Below are 15,432 nucleotides of genomic sequence, written 5' to 3' on the forward strand. Positions count from 1 at the left end.
ACCCCAGGTTCTGCATTTTGAAAGAACCCTCACTGGAGGCACCGAAAACCTAGCCTCCAACAGCTGCCCCCTCGGGGAACAGCGACCAGAAAGCCAGAAACTCAAGGTGGGCTTTTTGCAGCTCAGGGCAAGTCATTGTAAGGTAACCCACACCCAAGAGTTCCTAGCTGTCCGTTAACTTTATTTTAATTGAAATGGAGGCATAACATGTCCTAGAAAAATAAAGATTTAGGATATAAACTAGACATGGGATCAGGGCTGCCCCGGGGCGGGGGGAATCTTTGGTCTGGGGCTGGACGTGACAGTGAGGGCGCCAGTCTGAGAGGAGCCAGCAGACGCCCCCCCACACCTGCATCCCTGGTCGGCAGGAAGGGCCCGCCTGCAAGGGTCTGTCAGTCTCTGCCCGGCCTCCACCCTCGGATTCCAAGCAGTTCTGGGAACACTGGGTGGCAGTGGAGCTATTAATAGTGTTTTAGGGAGTGATAGGGAGAGGGCTCGAGGGGGTTGGAAAGCCAGCCGCTTTCAGCTGCTCACAGCTAGTACCAGGTCGAGGGGGCAGAGCCCCTGAGTCAGGACCCCCTATGTCCCCCTGTCGGTCACGGGACAGAGCAGGGAGAGGGCCGGACGCTGCTCCTGGACAGGAGTGGCCCTCCAGGCCGTGGAGCGGTTGCGCAGCCACGGGGGCGGATGTAGTGTGTGTGGAATCTGCAGACGGCGGCCGACGTGTCTGGGAGAGGCTCCCGGGCCGTCCTGGATCCCGTCAGCACCATTATCAGGGGAGACCATGGGCCCGGCGGGTCACAGTTCCAAGGGCTCCTCCACGGGCACCGACTGGAGCTGGGTCAGCACCTTGGTCTCTGCTTCCAGCCCATCAACCTCGCCCGCCGCCGTGGCCCCCAGGAGCAGCCCCTCGGGGTCGGGGTCCGGCAGCCTCAGCACAGCGTGGGGGGCCTGTGTCCCCAGCCCCTTCTCCGCCTCTAGTAGCCCCTCGGTGGCCGTGCTCAGTTCCAACCCGGCTGGCCAGATGGGCACGGCCGCGGGCGACAGCAGGAGCCCCTCGGGCGGGGGCGCCGGGAAACCTGGCAGGAGGCTGGATGGGTCTGGGGCGAAGGGCAGGTTGGTGGCGGTGGCGGCGGGCGGCGGCTGTGATGGCTGCTGCGCAGAAAGGGTGCCCAAGGCGTGGGCGTCCGGGAGAGCGGGGCTGGGGGCCACCGGGAGGGCTCCTTCGGGCACTGAGATGGCCGCGTCTGGTTTCAGGGGCAGGGCCAGGCTGGGGGCGGGCGGCAGGACCTGGGAGACCAGCATGCTGGTGGGGAAGGTGGCGGTGAGGATGATCTTGCCCTGCTGCACGGCCACACCTGTCACGATGGGGCTGCCGGACACCGGGTTGGCCAGCAGGAAGTTTCCTGTGGGGAGAGGAGATGGGCCAGGCGCAGAGGTGAAGGCTAAGCGGCTGGACGGCAGGCAGGGAGACAAGCCAGAGGCCAAAGGAGCCCCTTCGGGGTGAGGCCGAGTCTGTGACTTGAGCCTCACGGTACTACCTGGCACAAGAGGGTCGGGGACCCACCAGGGACGAGCTCCCCACTCTCCCCCCCACCCGACAGCACCATCCCTCCACAGTAACTCCTGCACCCCTGCACCCCCCCACCCAGCCACCGCAAGGGGGTACCTGGGGCAGTGGCTGAAGGCAGCTGCAGCGCAGTCACGCCCACCCCGGAGTTTATCAGGTGCACATTGGCAGGGCCCGCGGCAGCAGCCACCTTCACAGGGCTGCCTGGCCCAGCTGCCAACAGCTGCAACGGCCCCACAGCCTGGGGCAGGGTCACCACCTGCGAGGTGGGCACCACCTGGGGCAGGTTCAACAGGGGGGAGGTGGGGCCCAGGCCCGCGGGGTAGCCAGGAGGCGGGGAAAGTGGCACCACTTGTGGAGCGGCCACAGAAGTCACTGGTCCTGGGGGCAGAGGAAAGGTGGCGGCCGGTGGGGGCCCAGGCACCACTTGGGGCAGAGGTCCTGGGACCTCCTCTCCAGGCGGCCCTGAAGCAGCCACCTGGGCTCCCTTGGTCTCAGGGGCTTCAGGCTGAGCCTCCTCCAGTCGAACCTCCCCAGTCTGAGGGTCCAGGACCAGGGAGGTCTTGCCCTCGCTGGCCCCCTGGGGGCTGGGCTGCGGTGCAGGGGCGCCCCCGCCCCCGGTGAGCAGCAGGGGGCCCAGGCTGGAGGCCTCGCCCAGGGCCAGGCTGTTGATGATGACGGGGCTCCCATTAAGGAGCACTGCTGGAGAGCTGCCGGCGGCCAGGAAGCTCCCGTTCACCAGGATGGAGGAGGAGGCGGGACATGGTGTGGGAGGGGCAGCCCCAGCCAGGAATATGGAGCCCTGGGCGGGAGGCTCAGCAGCCCCTGGAGCCACCCCCCTCTCCAGGTCCTCGGGACTCCGGCTGGACTCGTCCTCAGTAGCGGGGTTCCCATCTGACTCGCTGGTGGGAGAAAGGATTGTGAGCTGTGTGGCCCAGCGCACTGTTCCCCGCTGGCCTGCCGGCAAACTGCTCTGCGGGAGCACACGCCCACCACGGCCCCCGCACCTTTCCCCAGCCCCAGTTTTGTGGACCACTTCAGGGGGTCATGAAACCTCCTCTCTGAGGCCACCCAGGGACCCCTGGGACGGAGCCTCTGCCAGCCTGGCATTGAAACCACTGCCTAGGGCTCAGGCTGGCCCTCCTCCCCCTGGCAGGGCCCCGGAGACTGAGCACCCAGGCTGCCTGAAATTCCCCGGGGTGGCCTGAAAGCAGCCAAGTGGCTTCGGCGAGAGCAAGGAGGTAGTGGCCGGCCCAGCTCCTGGTGCCCTCCCCCCGGGGCGCTGGAGGAGTGAGCGGCCGGCGCGCAGGGTGGGAGGGGAAGAGCTAGGGTTACAGGGAAACCGGAGCTGGGGAAGGTTCACGTTTCACAACAAAGACAGACGACCGACCACGCCGTTTGGGCCCTGAGGCGGGTGGGGGGCGGGAGGTGAGGCCGAGCAATGGTTAGGGAGCGCCTGGCAGCTTAGGGACCCGAACAGGCCCCTGTGCCCGGTAGGGTCGGCAAAGGCCCCTCCTCCTTTCCAGCAGCCGCGGGTTTTCTCGCTGCCTCCCCCGAGTCTAGCCGCGGACACAGATGGGATCTGGGACGGAGCCTAGAGCGGAGCAGAGGGAGGTGGTCTCCCAGCCTCCGCAGCAGGAGCACCGGTGTCGGAGCGAGGGCCGGGGCGCGTGCCCGTTGCATCTGCACAGATTCCCCGCGCTGGGCGGGCGCCTGAGGGTGTGTGCGGGGAGTGTCTGAGGAGTTCAGACAGCGGGCAAAGGGGAAGGGGACTGGTGGATGCCACGTCCCCAGGAAAGGAGGACTGGCGCGGACCGGGTCCCCTCACCTCTTGCCCGGCGCGCCGCCGCCGCCCCCGGTCCGGTCGCGCTGGCGTCGGTTCTTGAACCAGTTGCTGACCTGCGTGAGCGAGAGGCCGGTGAGCGTGGCCAGGCGGCGCTTCTCGTCCGGCGTGGGGTAGCGGTTGCCGCGGTAGCAGGCCTTGAGCGCGGCGCGGGAGCGCTCCTTGAAGCAGTAGACGGTCTCCTCGCCGTCCCAGATGGTCTTGGGCAGCGGGAATTTCTTGCGCAGACGGTACTTGTCCACCGCGCCCAGCGCGCGGCCGCGGGCCCGCTCGGCCTCGTGGTAGCGCGCGCGCAGGTAGAGGTCCTGCAGGAAGGCGTGGTGGGCGGCGGGGAAGGGGCGGCTCTCGAGCAGCCGGTAGAGCTCAGCGTACTCGCCCCGCTGGAAGGCCACAAGGGCCCGAGCGCGCAGCACCGGATCGCTGCCACGTAGGCGCTCCGCCGGGGGCAGTGCGCCCAGGAAGCGGCTCAAGCGGCCGGCGTGGCCCGCCTGTAGCAGCGCCTCGCACACGCACGCCACCTGCTCCGGCGAGAAGCGGAGGCCTGTGGGCGGCTCGGCAGCGGCCTCGCGGGGAGACCCGGGGACGCCCGGGGATCCAGGGTCCTCCGCTTTCACCGTCGCTTCGCCCGCCCCGGCCCCGGCCGCCGCCGCCGCCTCACCCTCGGCCGCCTGCAAAGTCTGCAGGAGCTGGCGCGCTTCCTCCTCCTCCTCTTCGGCCGCCGCCGCCGCCGCCACCGCCTCCCCCCCAGCCGCCGGCCCCGCGCTCGGCTCCGAAGGCAAGGTAGCCATGTTTTGCAACTTTGGGAAGTTCCTCCCTCCTTCTCCTCCTCCCTCGGGCTTTCCCCAGCCCCCTCCCCCCGTCCGTCCCCTCTCCCCGCACCCCCCTTCGCGCTTCCCGATCTTCTCCCGCCGACCTCGCGTCTCCCCCCCGCCACCGATGCCAGGTCCAGCTCCTACTAGGGTCTCTGTCCCTGTGACTGTGTGTGTGCCCGTCCCCCTTCCCGACTGTCCGTGATTCTCCCTTTGTTTTCCCTCCGCCTCCCGCCGCGCTATTTGCCTCCCCCCGCGTGTGCCTCTGGCTCAGGGCCTCAGTTTCCCCATCGGGACAACGGAGAAGGTAACGGGCCGTCCGGGAGGGCTAAGGGCGCGAAGCCACCTCCGCCCTGAGACTGAGCTTCTGCATGCCTCCGTCTCCAGGGTCCTCAGAAGGCCCCCCTTACTCCCCATCTCGGCCAACGCTCCGCCCCTCGGAATTCCCGGCTCCGCAGGGGGGCGGGTCTGGCTGGGAGAAGGGGCGGGGAAAACGGGCTAGAAAGTTTGCAGCAACTTTTCTTGAGCTTAGGTCCCTGGAACGGATGCGCGTGGCCCGCGCAGGCGCAGTGGCAGGAGGATGGCCGCACGCGCCGCCCGCCCAGCCCCCTTCTTCGCGGCGGTCTAGTGGCACAGCTGGGCCACAGCTGGACAAGGGGCGGTGCCGTCGAGTGGCCCGCTCGTCTTCTTCTATTGGCCGGAGGTCGAAGCCACACCCTCATCCCTACCCCCACCCCTGATTCGTCCGCTTCGTCTCCCGCTAGCTTCCTGCCAGGCCATTGGCCGCCTCCACTCGCCTGGCCGGATTGGCCCACTGAGTAGCCTCCTGCCCTCCTTGCAAACAGAGCCGGCACGAAGTTCGAGCATTCTGGGCAGACGAAAGGGCCTTTTATTTGCGAGGATCGGGGGTGGGGTCCTAGGTGGGGAAAGACAATAAATACCGAGGAATGTCGGGGTCTCAGTGCATCCAAAACGTGGATTAGGGTGCCGGGATCCTGGAGCCTGTCAGCGGGTTGGAGGACAGGTCAATAAATACCCACACTGCTGAGGCGGGCGGAGCCGGCTGTGGCTCCGAGAGCAACGCACGTGAGGAGGAAGGCACGAAAGTCCCCGAAAAAGCGGGGCTGTCAAAAGCAAAAGGTTCTCCAGAGAGCAGGCGGAGCTCGCGCTAGACGTTCGCCGCGTAGAGAGCTTTCCTGGGAGGGCAGGGCCTCATGCACACAGAGGATTTGTGGTTTGCGAGCCGATGTGGGTGGGGGTGCCTGGAAGGTGAAAAATAGATGCTTGAACCCTGGCCCTGCTGCCTTCTCTAGGTCGCAGTTTGCCCACCCCCGTCGGGGGGCCTCAGCCAGGCCGGAGGAAGAGAGAGGTCCGCGATCCCCTCAGCAGCAGCAGCTTTCCAGGCTACAAGTCTCGCTTGAGCCGCGGCCCCCACTCCTCCCTCCCCGGCCGCCAGGGGGCGGGCCCGGATCACAGGGCTAGAGCTGGGGCGGAGACCCACGCTCGGAGTGCTGTGAACCGGAGGCGGTGGGAGTGGCTTCTGGGCGGTACCCGGGTCACCCAACTCTCCAGCAGAGCCCGAGCGGAGGACGGGCTCGGGTTCTACGGTTCAGGCGGCGAAGGTGGCTCCCGGGCGGGGTCAGACTGCGGCGAGATGGCCGGCGCAGGCCACCAACCCAGTGCAGCCCAGGGCGGCGGCACCAGCCAGAGCAGCGGCGAACAGGAGCAAGGAACGCGCCTCCCGTAGGCCAGGCCTAGGGACCTGCGGGGAGAGGGCGGGATCAGCACCGCGATACGGGACTCTGATTGGCTCCTGGGACTTGCCCCGCCCATGCTCGTAAGAGGGGCCGAAACCCTCCCTGCCCCCTGCCCTTCCTCCCAGTGCGGGCAGCTGTGGTTGGTCGGCTCGCAAGCCTAAGTCTTGTCCGAACTCATCATTGGCTGCTTGGTAAAGACCTGCTTTGATTGGCTGCCCGAGCCTTCCCGCCCCCCAGACCCCGACGCCCCGCGGCAGGCCCGGCCCCGCAGAGGCTTAGCTAAGCACAAGCGGCTTGGGTTATGTGGAGCTAGGCTGGGGCGCGGCGAGCGGGCGGGCGTGAGCAGCCGGACGTACCCTGGCAGGGAGCAGCAGGTGGCGGCGGTGCATGGGGCCTGGCCCCACCAGCGGGCACTGGCCCAGAGCCACGGCCGGGGGGCCATCTAGCTGGAGAGAGAAGGGACAGGTGACCCGATCCGAGCTCAGCTCGGCTCGGCCGCCCTCAGCGGGGGTCGAGAGACAGCGAGGGGAGTGGAGGTCGGGGAGGGCTTCTCGGGAGATCCCGGCTGGGATTTGGAGAGAGGCCTGAACCAGGGATATCTGGTAGATGTGGGGCTGAAAGGAGGGTGTCTGCCGACTGGAACCTCAAAAAGGAAGGAGTGAGCCCTAAATCCAGGCGGGGGTACAGGGAGATGGGGACAGGGTCTGCACAGGGGACAGCAGGCTTGACGCAGGGGAAAAAGAGGGGTCTTACATGGGAAGGTGGATCCATGGCCCGGGGACTGGGGACCCCCGTGACAGCTGGAAGGAGAAGAGAGAGGCATAGGGCGCGTGGAGGGGCGGTGGCGCGGCGTGCCCCAGCCTGGGCCCCTCGCCTCCCCCAGGTGTCCACACGCGCCGCGGGCCCACCTCCTCCCGACGCCCTCAGGAAAGGGGGCGGATGAGGGACTCGCCTGCGGCTCCCTCGGCCTGAAGCAACTCCATCCGCTCCTGCAGCTGCCGAACGTGCGCCTCCAGGTCTCGGTTCCGGGCCTGGGCCTCCTGGAGTTGACTGCAGGTAGGTAAGGACCGTGAGCCCTTTGGGATTCCGGTGAGAGAGGCCGCTAAATGTAGTGACTGTCCCGGCCCCGACCCCGACCTGGCGAAGTTCTGGTTGGCCAAACGGATGGCCTCTAGCTCCTGGCTCAAGCTCTGCCGGCTAAGCACCTCCTCCTCCAAGGCCTCTTGGAGCTCCCGCAGCGTCACCTCGGCTTCTGCCACCGGCTCCAGAATGGCCTCTGGAACTGCCACTTCAGCCTGGGTATGGGAAGCAAGCTTAGGGCTGCCTGTGGCCCCAGGAGCACTGGAGACTTGGGCATAGATTCCAGACCGGGGGGGGGGGGGGTGCTCCCTTGACCTCTATTCCCGCACCTCCTAGATCTTTCTAGAATTCCCACAGCTCCTGCAGCGATCTGAGCCCTCTCCTTCCCTAACCCCAGCCCAGCCCTGTCTCCAGCCTTTCATCTGGTTCCCTCCCATCCACCTTCCACCCCAGAACTAAAGGGCAGTTCCTACAACACTCACCAACCTGACCATGGCCCTCCCCTGCTCAAAATTTCTCCAGCCTCTCAGTGCCCTGAGCGAAGGCCACCCGCACCAGAAGGCCCTGTGTCGTGTGTTTCTGCTGCCCCTTCAGCCTCCCCTCCCTGCTTCTGGAACAGTTCAGCCTCACCACCACCCTTTCATGGTTAAGAGCAAACCAGCTGGTCCTACCACAGGGCCCTCACTCACCCCTGAGGCCCTCTTTGCCGACCAATGGCTGCTCTGCCTCCTCCGCCTCCTCCTCCAGGGCTTCCCTCCCCACAGAGTCCCCTCCACACTCGCTCAATGACCTCTTCTAACGTCTCTGTGGGGATCACAAGTGACTGACGTGACCTTGTCTCTCCTGTGTTTTCCATCGCTTTCTGTAGGCTTCTGAGAGCTGAGCCCTCCATGGCACATGCCATCCCTGAAGGCCTGCCCCTGTCTCTCACATTCGTCCCTCACTGACTGTCTCCTCCAAAGACTCACTGTTTCCTCTGATCCGGGCACTGTGGGTTCCAGGCTGGGCTCTTGCAATGGCTCAGGCAACGGCTCGGCCTCCAGTTCCATGGGCGTGGAGCCCAGGATCTCCTCGTCCCTGAGGAGAGGGCAAGGGGAGGAAGAGTGGCCTCACCCAGAGGCTGCTGGTCCCCTGGGTATAGAACCAGGACTCCCTAGCCTGTGCACGTGGGGCAACCAGACCCGAAGTCCCTGTGGTCTGAGGAGGTGGAGAGGCCGAGTGAACAAATGCCAGGCTGGTGGGACAGGGCCTCCTCTTGTCAGGAAAAGGCATGTGCCTTGCATGACCTCAGGCCCCTGGCAGCTGGCTGGGGTCAGGACACCCATGTTCTAGATCTGCTCATCTCCTCCACCTCCATGTGGCCTCTGCAGGCCTCTCTCCTTAGGGCCTCAAGAAGTGAGGGGATGGAGTTCCCGTCGTGGTGCAGTGGTTAATGAATCCGACTAGGAACCATGAGGTTGCGGGTTCGATCCCTGGCCTCGCTCAGTGGGTTAAGGATCCAGCGTTGCCATGAGCTGTGGTGTAGGTTGCAGACTTGGCTCGGATCCCGTGTGGCTGTGGCTCTGGTGTAGGCCAGCGGCTACAGCTCTGATTCGAGCCCTAGCCTGGGAACCTCCATATGCCATGGGAGTGGCCCAAGCAATGGCAAAAAGATAAAAACATAATAAAATAAAAATAAAAAGACTTTGTGATTAAGTGAATAAATTCAATGAGTTTGTGTTAAGATTGAGTTAAAAATTCTAAGCTTACTATTTTCTAAGACATAGAGGTTGTTACTATATAATAGAAATCTAAAAGCAGAAGGTTGGAAGATTCTGGAAGGCCGAGCCTGTGACTCTGAGGTTTTACAACTGAATCTAAAATTTCAAAATACTTTTCTTTTTTTTTTTAGGGCCACACCTGCAGCACATGGAGGTTCCCAGGCTAGGGGTGCAATCAGAGCCGCAGCTGCCGGCCTACATCACAGCCACAGCAACACCAGTTCCGAGCCACATCTGTGACCTACACCACAGCTCATGGCAGTGCCGGATCCTTAACCCACTGAGCGAGGCCAGGGGTTGAACCCTCATCCTCAGGGAACTAGGTGAGTTCGTTACCACGGAGCTACAATGGGAACTCTGAAAATTTCAAAACACTTATGGTCTGAGAATTTAAGGTCTTAATAACTCTGCTCCTAAAAGTTCTTAGTCCCAAAAAAATAAGGTTCCAAAACGGACCCTGCCATTCTCCTGGGTGCCAATGGGCCAAGATACGACAACCCCAAGAGACCTCTCAGGGCCTCTGGAGGCAGGTGCCCCGTCCCCTCCTCTCAGGCTGTACCGGGGCAGCACTTACCTGAGGGCCATGCAGGAGTAGGAGTAGCCCACGAAAGGCAGGTGGACCCCCAGGGGCATGCCTTCCCCAATATCTGACAGCGTCTCCTACACAAGAGAAGCACAAGAGATGGGAGGTGACCGGTGGCTGTCAGGGATGCCCCTTGGCAGCCCTTGGCTTAAGTGCTCCACCCGCCACAACCCACCCCAGCTTGGGGTCCATCTAAAGTGGATCCTACGTCATTTTCTTTTATTATGTTCTGCTGCTTCCCTCAGAGCCCTCGCCGCAGTATAACTATAACCTTCTCCAGACTGTAAGTAGATGAGAGCAGGGATCACGGCTGGCCTGGTCCAGGTGTCCCCAAAGGCGCAGCACAAGGGCACTCAGGCTGAGCCAGCATGGGCTAGTTGGTACCAGGGCTGAGAGATGGCCTAGGAAGGGAGATTCCTCAATGGTGTTTTCCTGCCTCTCAGCTCTCATCCTTCCAGGTCTCAGCTCAGATAGTCCCCTCTTCCAGGAAGTCCTCTGGAATCTTTCATGCTGGGTCAGGAGGCCCCACCCCCTGCACCCCACCATCTCAGCCCTGGTCTCTCTGGGGCATCATTGTCTGAAGACAAGTCTGTTTCCCCCACTGGACTGTGAGTCTAGGTCACCGCTGGGTCCCCAGCACTGGGCCGACACAAAGCAGATGTTCTGGGGAAGGAATGATTTCAGGACCCCAGGAGGAACCTCAGTGTTATGGCGGAGGAATGAGGAGGTACCCTCTTTGGAGCAGGGGTCCAAGGTACCTACCCCGCCCCCGCTCACCATGGCAGTGAGCCCATCTTCCACCACATCGAAGTTGCACGTGTCCGTGGCACTGTCAAAATCTGGTGTAAAGGGAGGCACGCTGTCTCGGAGGCTGTCCCAGTCAAGGCCAAAAAAGAAAGGATGCTTCTGGAAATCGCCTGCTCCATTCCGGCCCAGGCGCATCTCCCGCGGACACAGCAGCTGCTGGATGAGGTCGCGAGCCTCCTCAGGGACCCCTGCATCTGCCAGCGGTAGAGACAGGTGCTCCTGCTCAGAGGGAGAGGGAAAGAAGGGCTGTTACCTGGGCGCATGTGCGGAGAGACTGGGGTTCCGGGCTCTGCTCACCTTGTAGTGCACGATCTTGCCGTAGGTCTCAGCCGTGGAGTCAGCGTAGAAGGGCGTCTGCCCATAGAACATTTCATAGGCGAACACGCCCAGCGCCCACCAGTCACACTCGGGCCCGTAGCTGCCAGTCCCCGGCGCGCCGCCCACGGCCTGCAGGATCTCGGGAGACAAGTAGTCCGGGGTGCCCACCGCCACCAGGGACCGCACCTGAGCCAGCAGGACAGAGTTGGGCTTGGCCCCGCCCTTCCCAGCTCCGGGTCCGCCGCCGTCTCCCAACCAGGACGCTGGAGCTCAGGATCGCTTTCTGCCTGTTCTAACCCCGAGCCACAGGCGGGGGTAGGCCTGGGTCACCTCCTCCCTTCTTCTCCAAATCTAGTCCTGCCCCTCACCCTCGCTCTGCCAGCGCCCTCAGCCCTGCCTCTACACCCTGCACCTGCTGTGTCGCTCCCGACACTACCCCCCAGTTGTAGCCCGAGCTGCCCACGACCCGCGCATGGCTCACTACCGCTCACCGTTCCATCTGCCCGCAACTTGAGGCAGGAGCCGAAGTCCGCCAAGCGGATGTGGCCGCAGCGGTCCAGCAGTATGTTGTCTGGTTTGATGTCCCTGCGCGGAGGGAAGGGGTTGAAATGAGCCTCTCTCGTGACGTCTTAGCAGGCTCCACCTCTCTAGGCTGCACCCCAGGGCCCCACCCTCCCAAGGACCACACTCTCCAACCTCGCCCCCTTCAGCCCCTGCAGAGCCCACCTGTGCACGTAGCCCAGCCGGTGTACCGAGTCTATGGCCATGACAATCTCGGCCAGGTAGAAGCGTGCCATCTCGGCTGGGATCCGCTCCCCAAACTTGCTCAGCAGCGTTAGCAGGTCCCCGCCCACGTAGTACTCCATGACCAGGTACTGGGAGGGGGCGCGTCATGAGCGGTCGGTACCCCGCCTCGCTGCTGATCGATTGCTGATAGCCCGGGACAAAGACTCCCAGAGGCACCTCATCCCTGGGCAGAGACCCCGCAGTCCCAGCCCCAAGAGATCTCCCAGAGACACGCCCCTCCAACCCTCACTTTCCCAGGATGTCACTGGACAGAGATTCACTCCCCCCAGAGAGTCGGAAAAAGAACCGAGAGGCCTCCCGATGTGCAGAGTGTGGAATCCAGTTACCCCTGCCCAGAGGTCCCCACATAGACTTGAGACTGTTTCATTCCAGGCAGTGCCCCGGAATCGGCCTGGGAAAACGGAGGTAAGGCACCTCTCCGATACCGGGAAAGGAAGGCCATTTCCTCCCACACACACAAACACGCATTTTGAAGCAGGGTCCCAGTCCTAGAACTTCCTCTCCCTGCCGCCGCCTCGGCAACTGACAGCCTCAGGCGGGAGGCTCACCAGGTAGTTCTCGTCCTGGAAGGCGAAATGCAGCTGCGTGATCCAGCGCTGGTCCCCGTTCACCAACACATCCCTCTCTTCGCGGAAGCACGACACCTGCAGAGCACCCAGAGCAGCTGGAGCGGGAGGTGGCGCCCGAGGGGAGGAAGGATTCTCAGCAGCACGGCCCTCACCTCGCCTCTCTTCAGCATGTCCCACTTATTCATGATCTTCATGGCGTACACCTGGCCCGTCTGCTTCATCTTCACCACCGCTACCTGAGGGCCCAAACAGGGCAGGGGGGCCGAGGGGGCGGGGGAACCGCCGGGCTGGTCGATCAGACGCCCCGGGACACGGACAGGTTTGGCCCCGCCCAACTCGCCGCGCCATGCCCACTGGCCCCAAGCCCCACCTTAGGTTCTAAACTCAGTCATTCATCAATTTCTAAGGCCCCGCCCCGAAGTCCTCCGTCCCGCCCACTGCATAAAGAGTCAGGTCTCCAACCCCACCGAGGGGTGGCTCCAGGCTCACCTCGCTGAACGCCCCGCGTCCGATCACCTTCAGAATCTCGAAGTCATCCCTCTGCAGTCGGGCTTCCTTAAGCCTCGCCGCAATGGGATCCACTGGGGGGGCAGCAGGAGATGAGAACCGAGAATAATAGGGACTGACCCTGGAGGCAGGAGCCAGCCCCACCCTCTGTCCCCAGTCTCCCCTCGCCGCCCCTCCCCTTTGGACTGTATGCCTCCTAAGGTCTCCACATAAACGTTACACGAGGTCTGCGGAACCCAGAACTGCCCGCAAACAGAGAGAGGTGGGATGCCTGGGAACCCCTTTCTGGGGTTCTTGGGGGCGTAGGATGGAAGGGTGAGATAATAAGTCCACCAAAGGGAGGCCCTGAAGGACAGAGAAGAAATGAGGCCTAGTTTCCTGGGTTTCAAGCCCCTACTGCTGGTGACCCGGCCCACCCCCCAGGTCTCTCACTCGGTCTGTCCTGGACTGTGGCCCAGAGCATGCAGTTTAATCCAGCACCTCCAAGCTCAGATGCAGGTGGCTCTTGGGCCACACTTTGGGAAACCCTGAGTGAGACCGGGGCTGGGAGAAGGTATGGGAGTCCCGGCTCCAGGGCTGCAGGAGTGGTCAAGTGTTACCTCCGCGCTTTAGACCGCAGGGGGAGGCTTTCCTATCACCCCTACCTACAGCAGGGGAACCAAAGCCCAGACAGCGAAGTCCTCTGCCAAGGTCCTAGGCTAGCGATGTTACAGAGGGTGGTCTGGGAGGGGGAAGCAGGGTGGAGGCAGGAGATGGGCTGGGGGAGAGGGAGGCCTGGACTCCTGTGGGTGGGAGAAGCAGGGAGCTGCAGAGGAAGGAGGGAGGGAGCAAAGGGTACAAGCAGGGCCGAGGGAAGAGACAGTGGGTTACGGAGAGGGTTGGGGGTTCGAGGAGAGTGGGCCAGCAGGGCGGCAGCAGCCAGGGCCCGGGATGGGGGAGGGAGGAGAGCGCCAAGACATTGAGCCCTTTTAAGGCAGCGGGAACCCAGGCCCCCTCCCCCGCCCAGGCGGCCTGGCAGGGGAGGGGCCGCAGGACGCTGCTCGGGCCACAAAAGGAGTGCTCCTTACAGGAGAGCTAGACTCTAGCCCCCACCTCAGGTCTCGGGTTGTCCTGCCAGTCCAACTCCATCCTCTGCAGAAGGGGGGCTGAGAGAGTTACTAAGGGCTGGGGGTGTGTGGGGAGAAGGTTCTGCCAGAGGCCTAGTAGTCTCGCCCTTGGCCTCCACCTTCCCATCTGCAAAATGGGAAGAGGAAGAGGAGCAGGGCCTTGGGCAGAAAGAGATGGACCCAAGAAAAGAGGGAGCGGGCCAAGGTGGAGAAACGAGACAGGGACACAGTGCCTAAGGACCAAGAGCAAGCCACTGAGGGACAGGCTAGTGGAGGGAGAGAAACCCGGGCGAGCCTGAGTCCTGGCCCAGGAGGGGGTGGGGGGAGACAAGGTAGGAGACTGAGGCTGCAGCAACTTCCCTGTGGACCTATCTCCAGGAGGAGACTTGGCCAGAAGGGACTCTTGGGTGGAGGGGGCAGCATGGAAGCTACAGAGAAGGTGGGCCCACCCACAAGAACCCTAAATTGTTCCTCCTCCAACCAGGGGGTAGAGGAGGTGCTGGGTGGTGCCTGTCTGTAGAGCTGGTTCCCCGCCCCCCACCCCAGGGCCTGCCTGAGTCACCGCACCCTCCCAGGGCCTGGGCACCTGTTGGAACAGCTGGAGAAGCTGGCGCCGAACACCTGCCGGCCGGCCACACCCCTGGCAGCTGCCCCGCGCTGTCCCCTCTGCTTGCCCCTACGCTCAGGGAAACCAGGGTGGAGGGCTATAGAGCCTATTTTGGTGGTGGGGGGGAGTCCTAGGAAACAGGGTTCCCCATCTGTCCCTAGGCCTCGGCTCAAGGAGGGGGTGCTGGGGGACCAGGAGAGACTGTGCCCAGTCCAGCCTACCATGGCTCCCAACTCATGGTTCTGAGTCATGGCTGCCTGCCCTCTGGTGACCCCACTCTGCCCGGCCAGGGTGGCACTGGGGAGAAATGTGCCACCCCAAGACCCAGGCCCAGATGCTGGGCCCCTCAGTGGGAGGCTTTCCCCATGCCCATCCTGCATCCAAAATCAGTCCCTGCACCCAGACCCGCCTTCTCCCTCTGCCCTGCCTCCTGCCCTCAACGTGGGGTTCCCACAAAGGTAAGCACTCACCCCACTGCAAGAAGTCGGCCACATACTTCTCCTGGGCCAGGTCGGAGGCGCCCAACTCCTGGTGGACACCCAGGAGAAGGTCAAGCAGGGGCTCCAGCCCCAGGAAGCCGGGGTCCAGCACCAGCTGCTGAAGCCGCCTCAGCCGCACCTCGGCTGACATGACGGGCAGGCAGCACCATGGCCCCCTCCCCGGGCGGGGGGCTCAAGGTCCTCCTGTCATGGGGCCTGGAAGGCCCCGTCCAGACCCTGGGGCCCTGGCCGCATGTCTGCCTGTCCCTGGCTGTCCCCTGGGCCTCTCTGGCCACTTCTCTCTGCTGGCTGCTAAGGCCTCCTCCCCTTCTCCCCACCCCTTGGTCCAGCCCCCTCTAGCCTCCCAGCCTTAACCCCTCACAAGCCAGGCCCCCCCAACTCCCTCCTTCCAGGCCCCTCGGAATGCTTCAGTGTCAGATGGGGGGGGGGGGTTAGAGAATCTCAACCCTCAAACTCCCCTCCGCCAGAAAAGGCGGAGCCCAGTGGAATACCATACAGATGCCAAGGATGAGCCCTCCCATTTCCCAGAGGGGACCAATTGAGGCTCAGAGTGATCTGGTGACACCCCTCCCAAGCTCTGGAGTTGGGAGGGAAGAAAAAGGGTTGAGGCCTGGGGAAGGGAGGCAGGAGGCCAGGGCAGCTTTGCGGGTGACTCAGCCAGGGATTCAGACTTTGGGACGGTTTAAATTTAGCCCTCAGGCCCTCTGCTTTACGCTGACTTTTTTTTGGCAGGAGGTGGGGAAGGGGTGGTGAGAGAATCGGGAAGGGAGGCCCTCAGGAGCCAGGACCAGGGGTGATCAACTGGACAA

The 15,432-nt window shown here is 63.6% G+C and overlaps 2 protein-coding genes, 1 long non-coding RNA gene and 1 pseudogene across 24 annotated transcripts; 1 reads left to right on the forward strand and 3 right to left on the reverse strand.

The window, feature by feature from the left end:
- Nucleotides 1-160: 160 nt before the first annotated feature.
- On the reverse strand, nt 161-4,208 carry SIX5 (SIX homeobox 5). Its single transcript, XM_021094581.2, has 3 exons — nt 3,399-4,208; nt 1,670-2,472; nt 161-1,406 (listed from the first exon to the last, which is right to left on the reverse strand). Exons 1-3 carry the CDS (start codon nt 4,199-4,201, stop codon nt 799-801), a joined length of 2,214 nt encoding a protein of 737 aa, XP_020950240.2. The 5' UTR covers nt 4,202-4,208; the 3' UTR covers nt 161-798.
- Nucleotides 4,209-4,357: 149 nt separating this feature from the next.
- On the reverse strand, nt 4,358-5,438 carry LOC146402393 (uncharacterized; annotated as a pseudogene).
- On the reverse strand, nt 5,089-14,892 carry DMPK (DM1 protein kinase). 22 transcript variants are annotated; one of them, XR_014806370.1, is made up of 15 exons: nt 14,594-14,892; nt 12,393-12,484; nt 12,056-12,139; nt 11,883-11,978; nt 11,254-11,402; nt 11,019-11,112; nt 10,507-10,713; nt 10,180-10,428; nt 9,394-9,479; nt 8,028-8,136; nt 7,117-7,274; nt 6,888-7,029; nt 6,733-6,779; nt 6,336-6,421; nt 5,089-5,984 (listed from the first exon to the last, which is right to left on the reverse strand). XR_014806370.1 is itself a non-coding variant. In XM_021094585.2 (15 exons), exons 1-15 carry the CDS (start codon nt 14,751-14,753, stop codon nt 5,825-5,827), a joined length of 1,875 nt encoding a protein of 624 aa, XP_020950244.1. In that variant the 5' UTR covers nt 14,754-14,892; the 3' UTR covers nt 5,089-5,824. The 22 variants fall into 22 exon arrangements, 17 of the variants coding, with proteins under 17 accessions (XP_020950244.1, XP_020950246.1, XP_020950243.1 ...); XR_014806369.1 differs by having other exon boundaries at nt 6,336-6,425; XR_014806368.1 differs by having other exon boundaries at nt 10,165-10,428.
- Nucleotides 5,492-8,763, forward strand: LOC146402394 (uncharacterized). The gene is made up of 2 exons (XR_014806384.1): nt 5,492-6,170; nt 6,863-8,763. It is a non-coding gene; the product is annotated as an uncharacterized LOC146402394 (long non-coding RNA).
- Nucleotides 14,893-15,432: the final 540 nt, after the last annotated feature.

Source organism: Sus scrofa, chromosome 6 (assembly GCF_054392235.1).
Source record: "Sus scrofa isolate SSC_HxYL_T2T_F1_AM1 chromosome 6, Sscrofa_HxYL_maternal_Yorkshire_Landrace_v2.0, whole genome shotgun sequence".
Classification (NCBI taxonomy): domain Eukaryota; kingdom Metazoa; phylum Chordata; class Mammalia; order Artiodactyla; family Suidae; genus Sus; species Sus scrofa.

Excerpts from the sequence above, each read along its gene's own strand:
- SIX5 (XM_021094581.2), bottom strand. The coding sequence starts at position 4,201 with ATGGCTACCTTGCCTTCGGAGCCGAGCGCGGGGCCGGCGGCTGGGGGG. Across the intron at positions 2,473-3,398 it reads GGCGGCGCGCCGGGCAAGAG|CGAGTCAGATGGGAACCCCG; the intron begins GTGAGGGGACCC and ends TTCTCCCACCAG. Across the intron at positions 1,407-1,669 it reads GCCTTCAGCCACTGCCCCAG|GAAACTTCCTGCTGGCCAAC; the intron begins GTACCCCCTTGC and ends CTCTCCCCACAG.
- DMPK (XM_021094584.2), bottom strand. The coding sequence starts at position 14,753 with ATGTCAGCCGAGGTGCGGCTGAGGCGGCTTCAGCAGCTGGTGCTGGAC. Across the intron at positions 6,422-6,732 it reads CCATGGATCCACCTTCCCAT|ATGGCCCCCCGGCCGTGGCT; the intron begins GTAAGACCCCTC and ends CTCTCCAGCTAG. Across the intron at positions 5,985-6,335 it reads ACCTGCTGCTCCCTGCCAGG|GTCCCTAGGCCTGGCCTACG; the intron begins GTACGTCCGGCT and ends CTCTCCCCGCAG.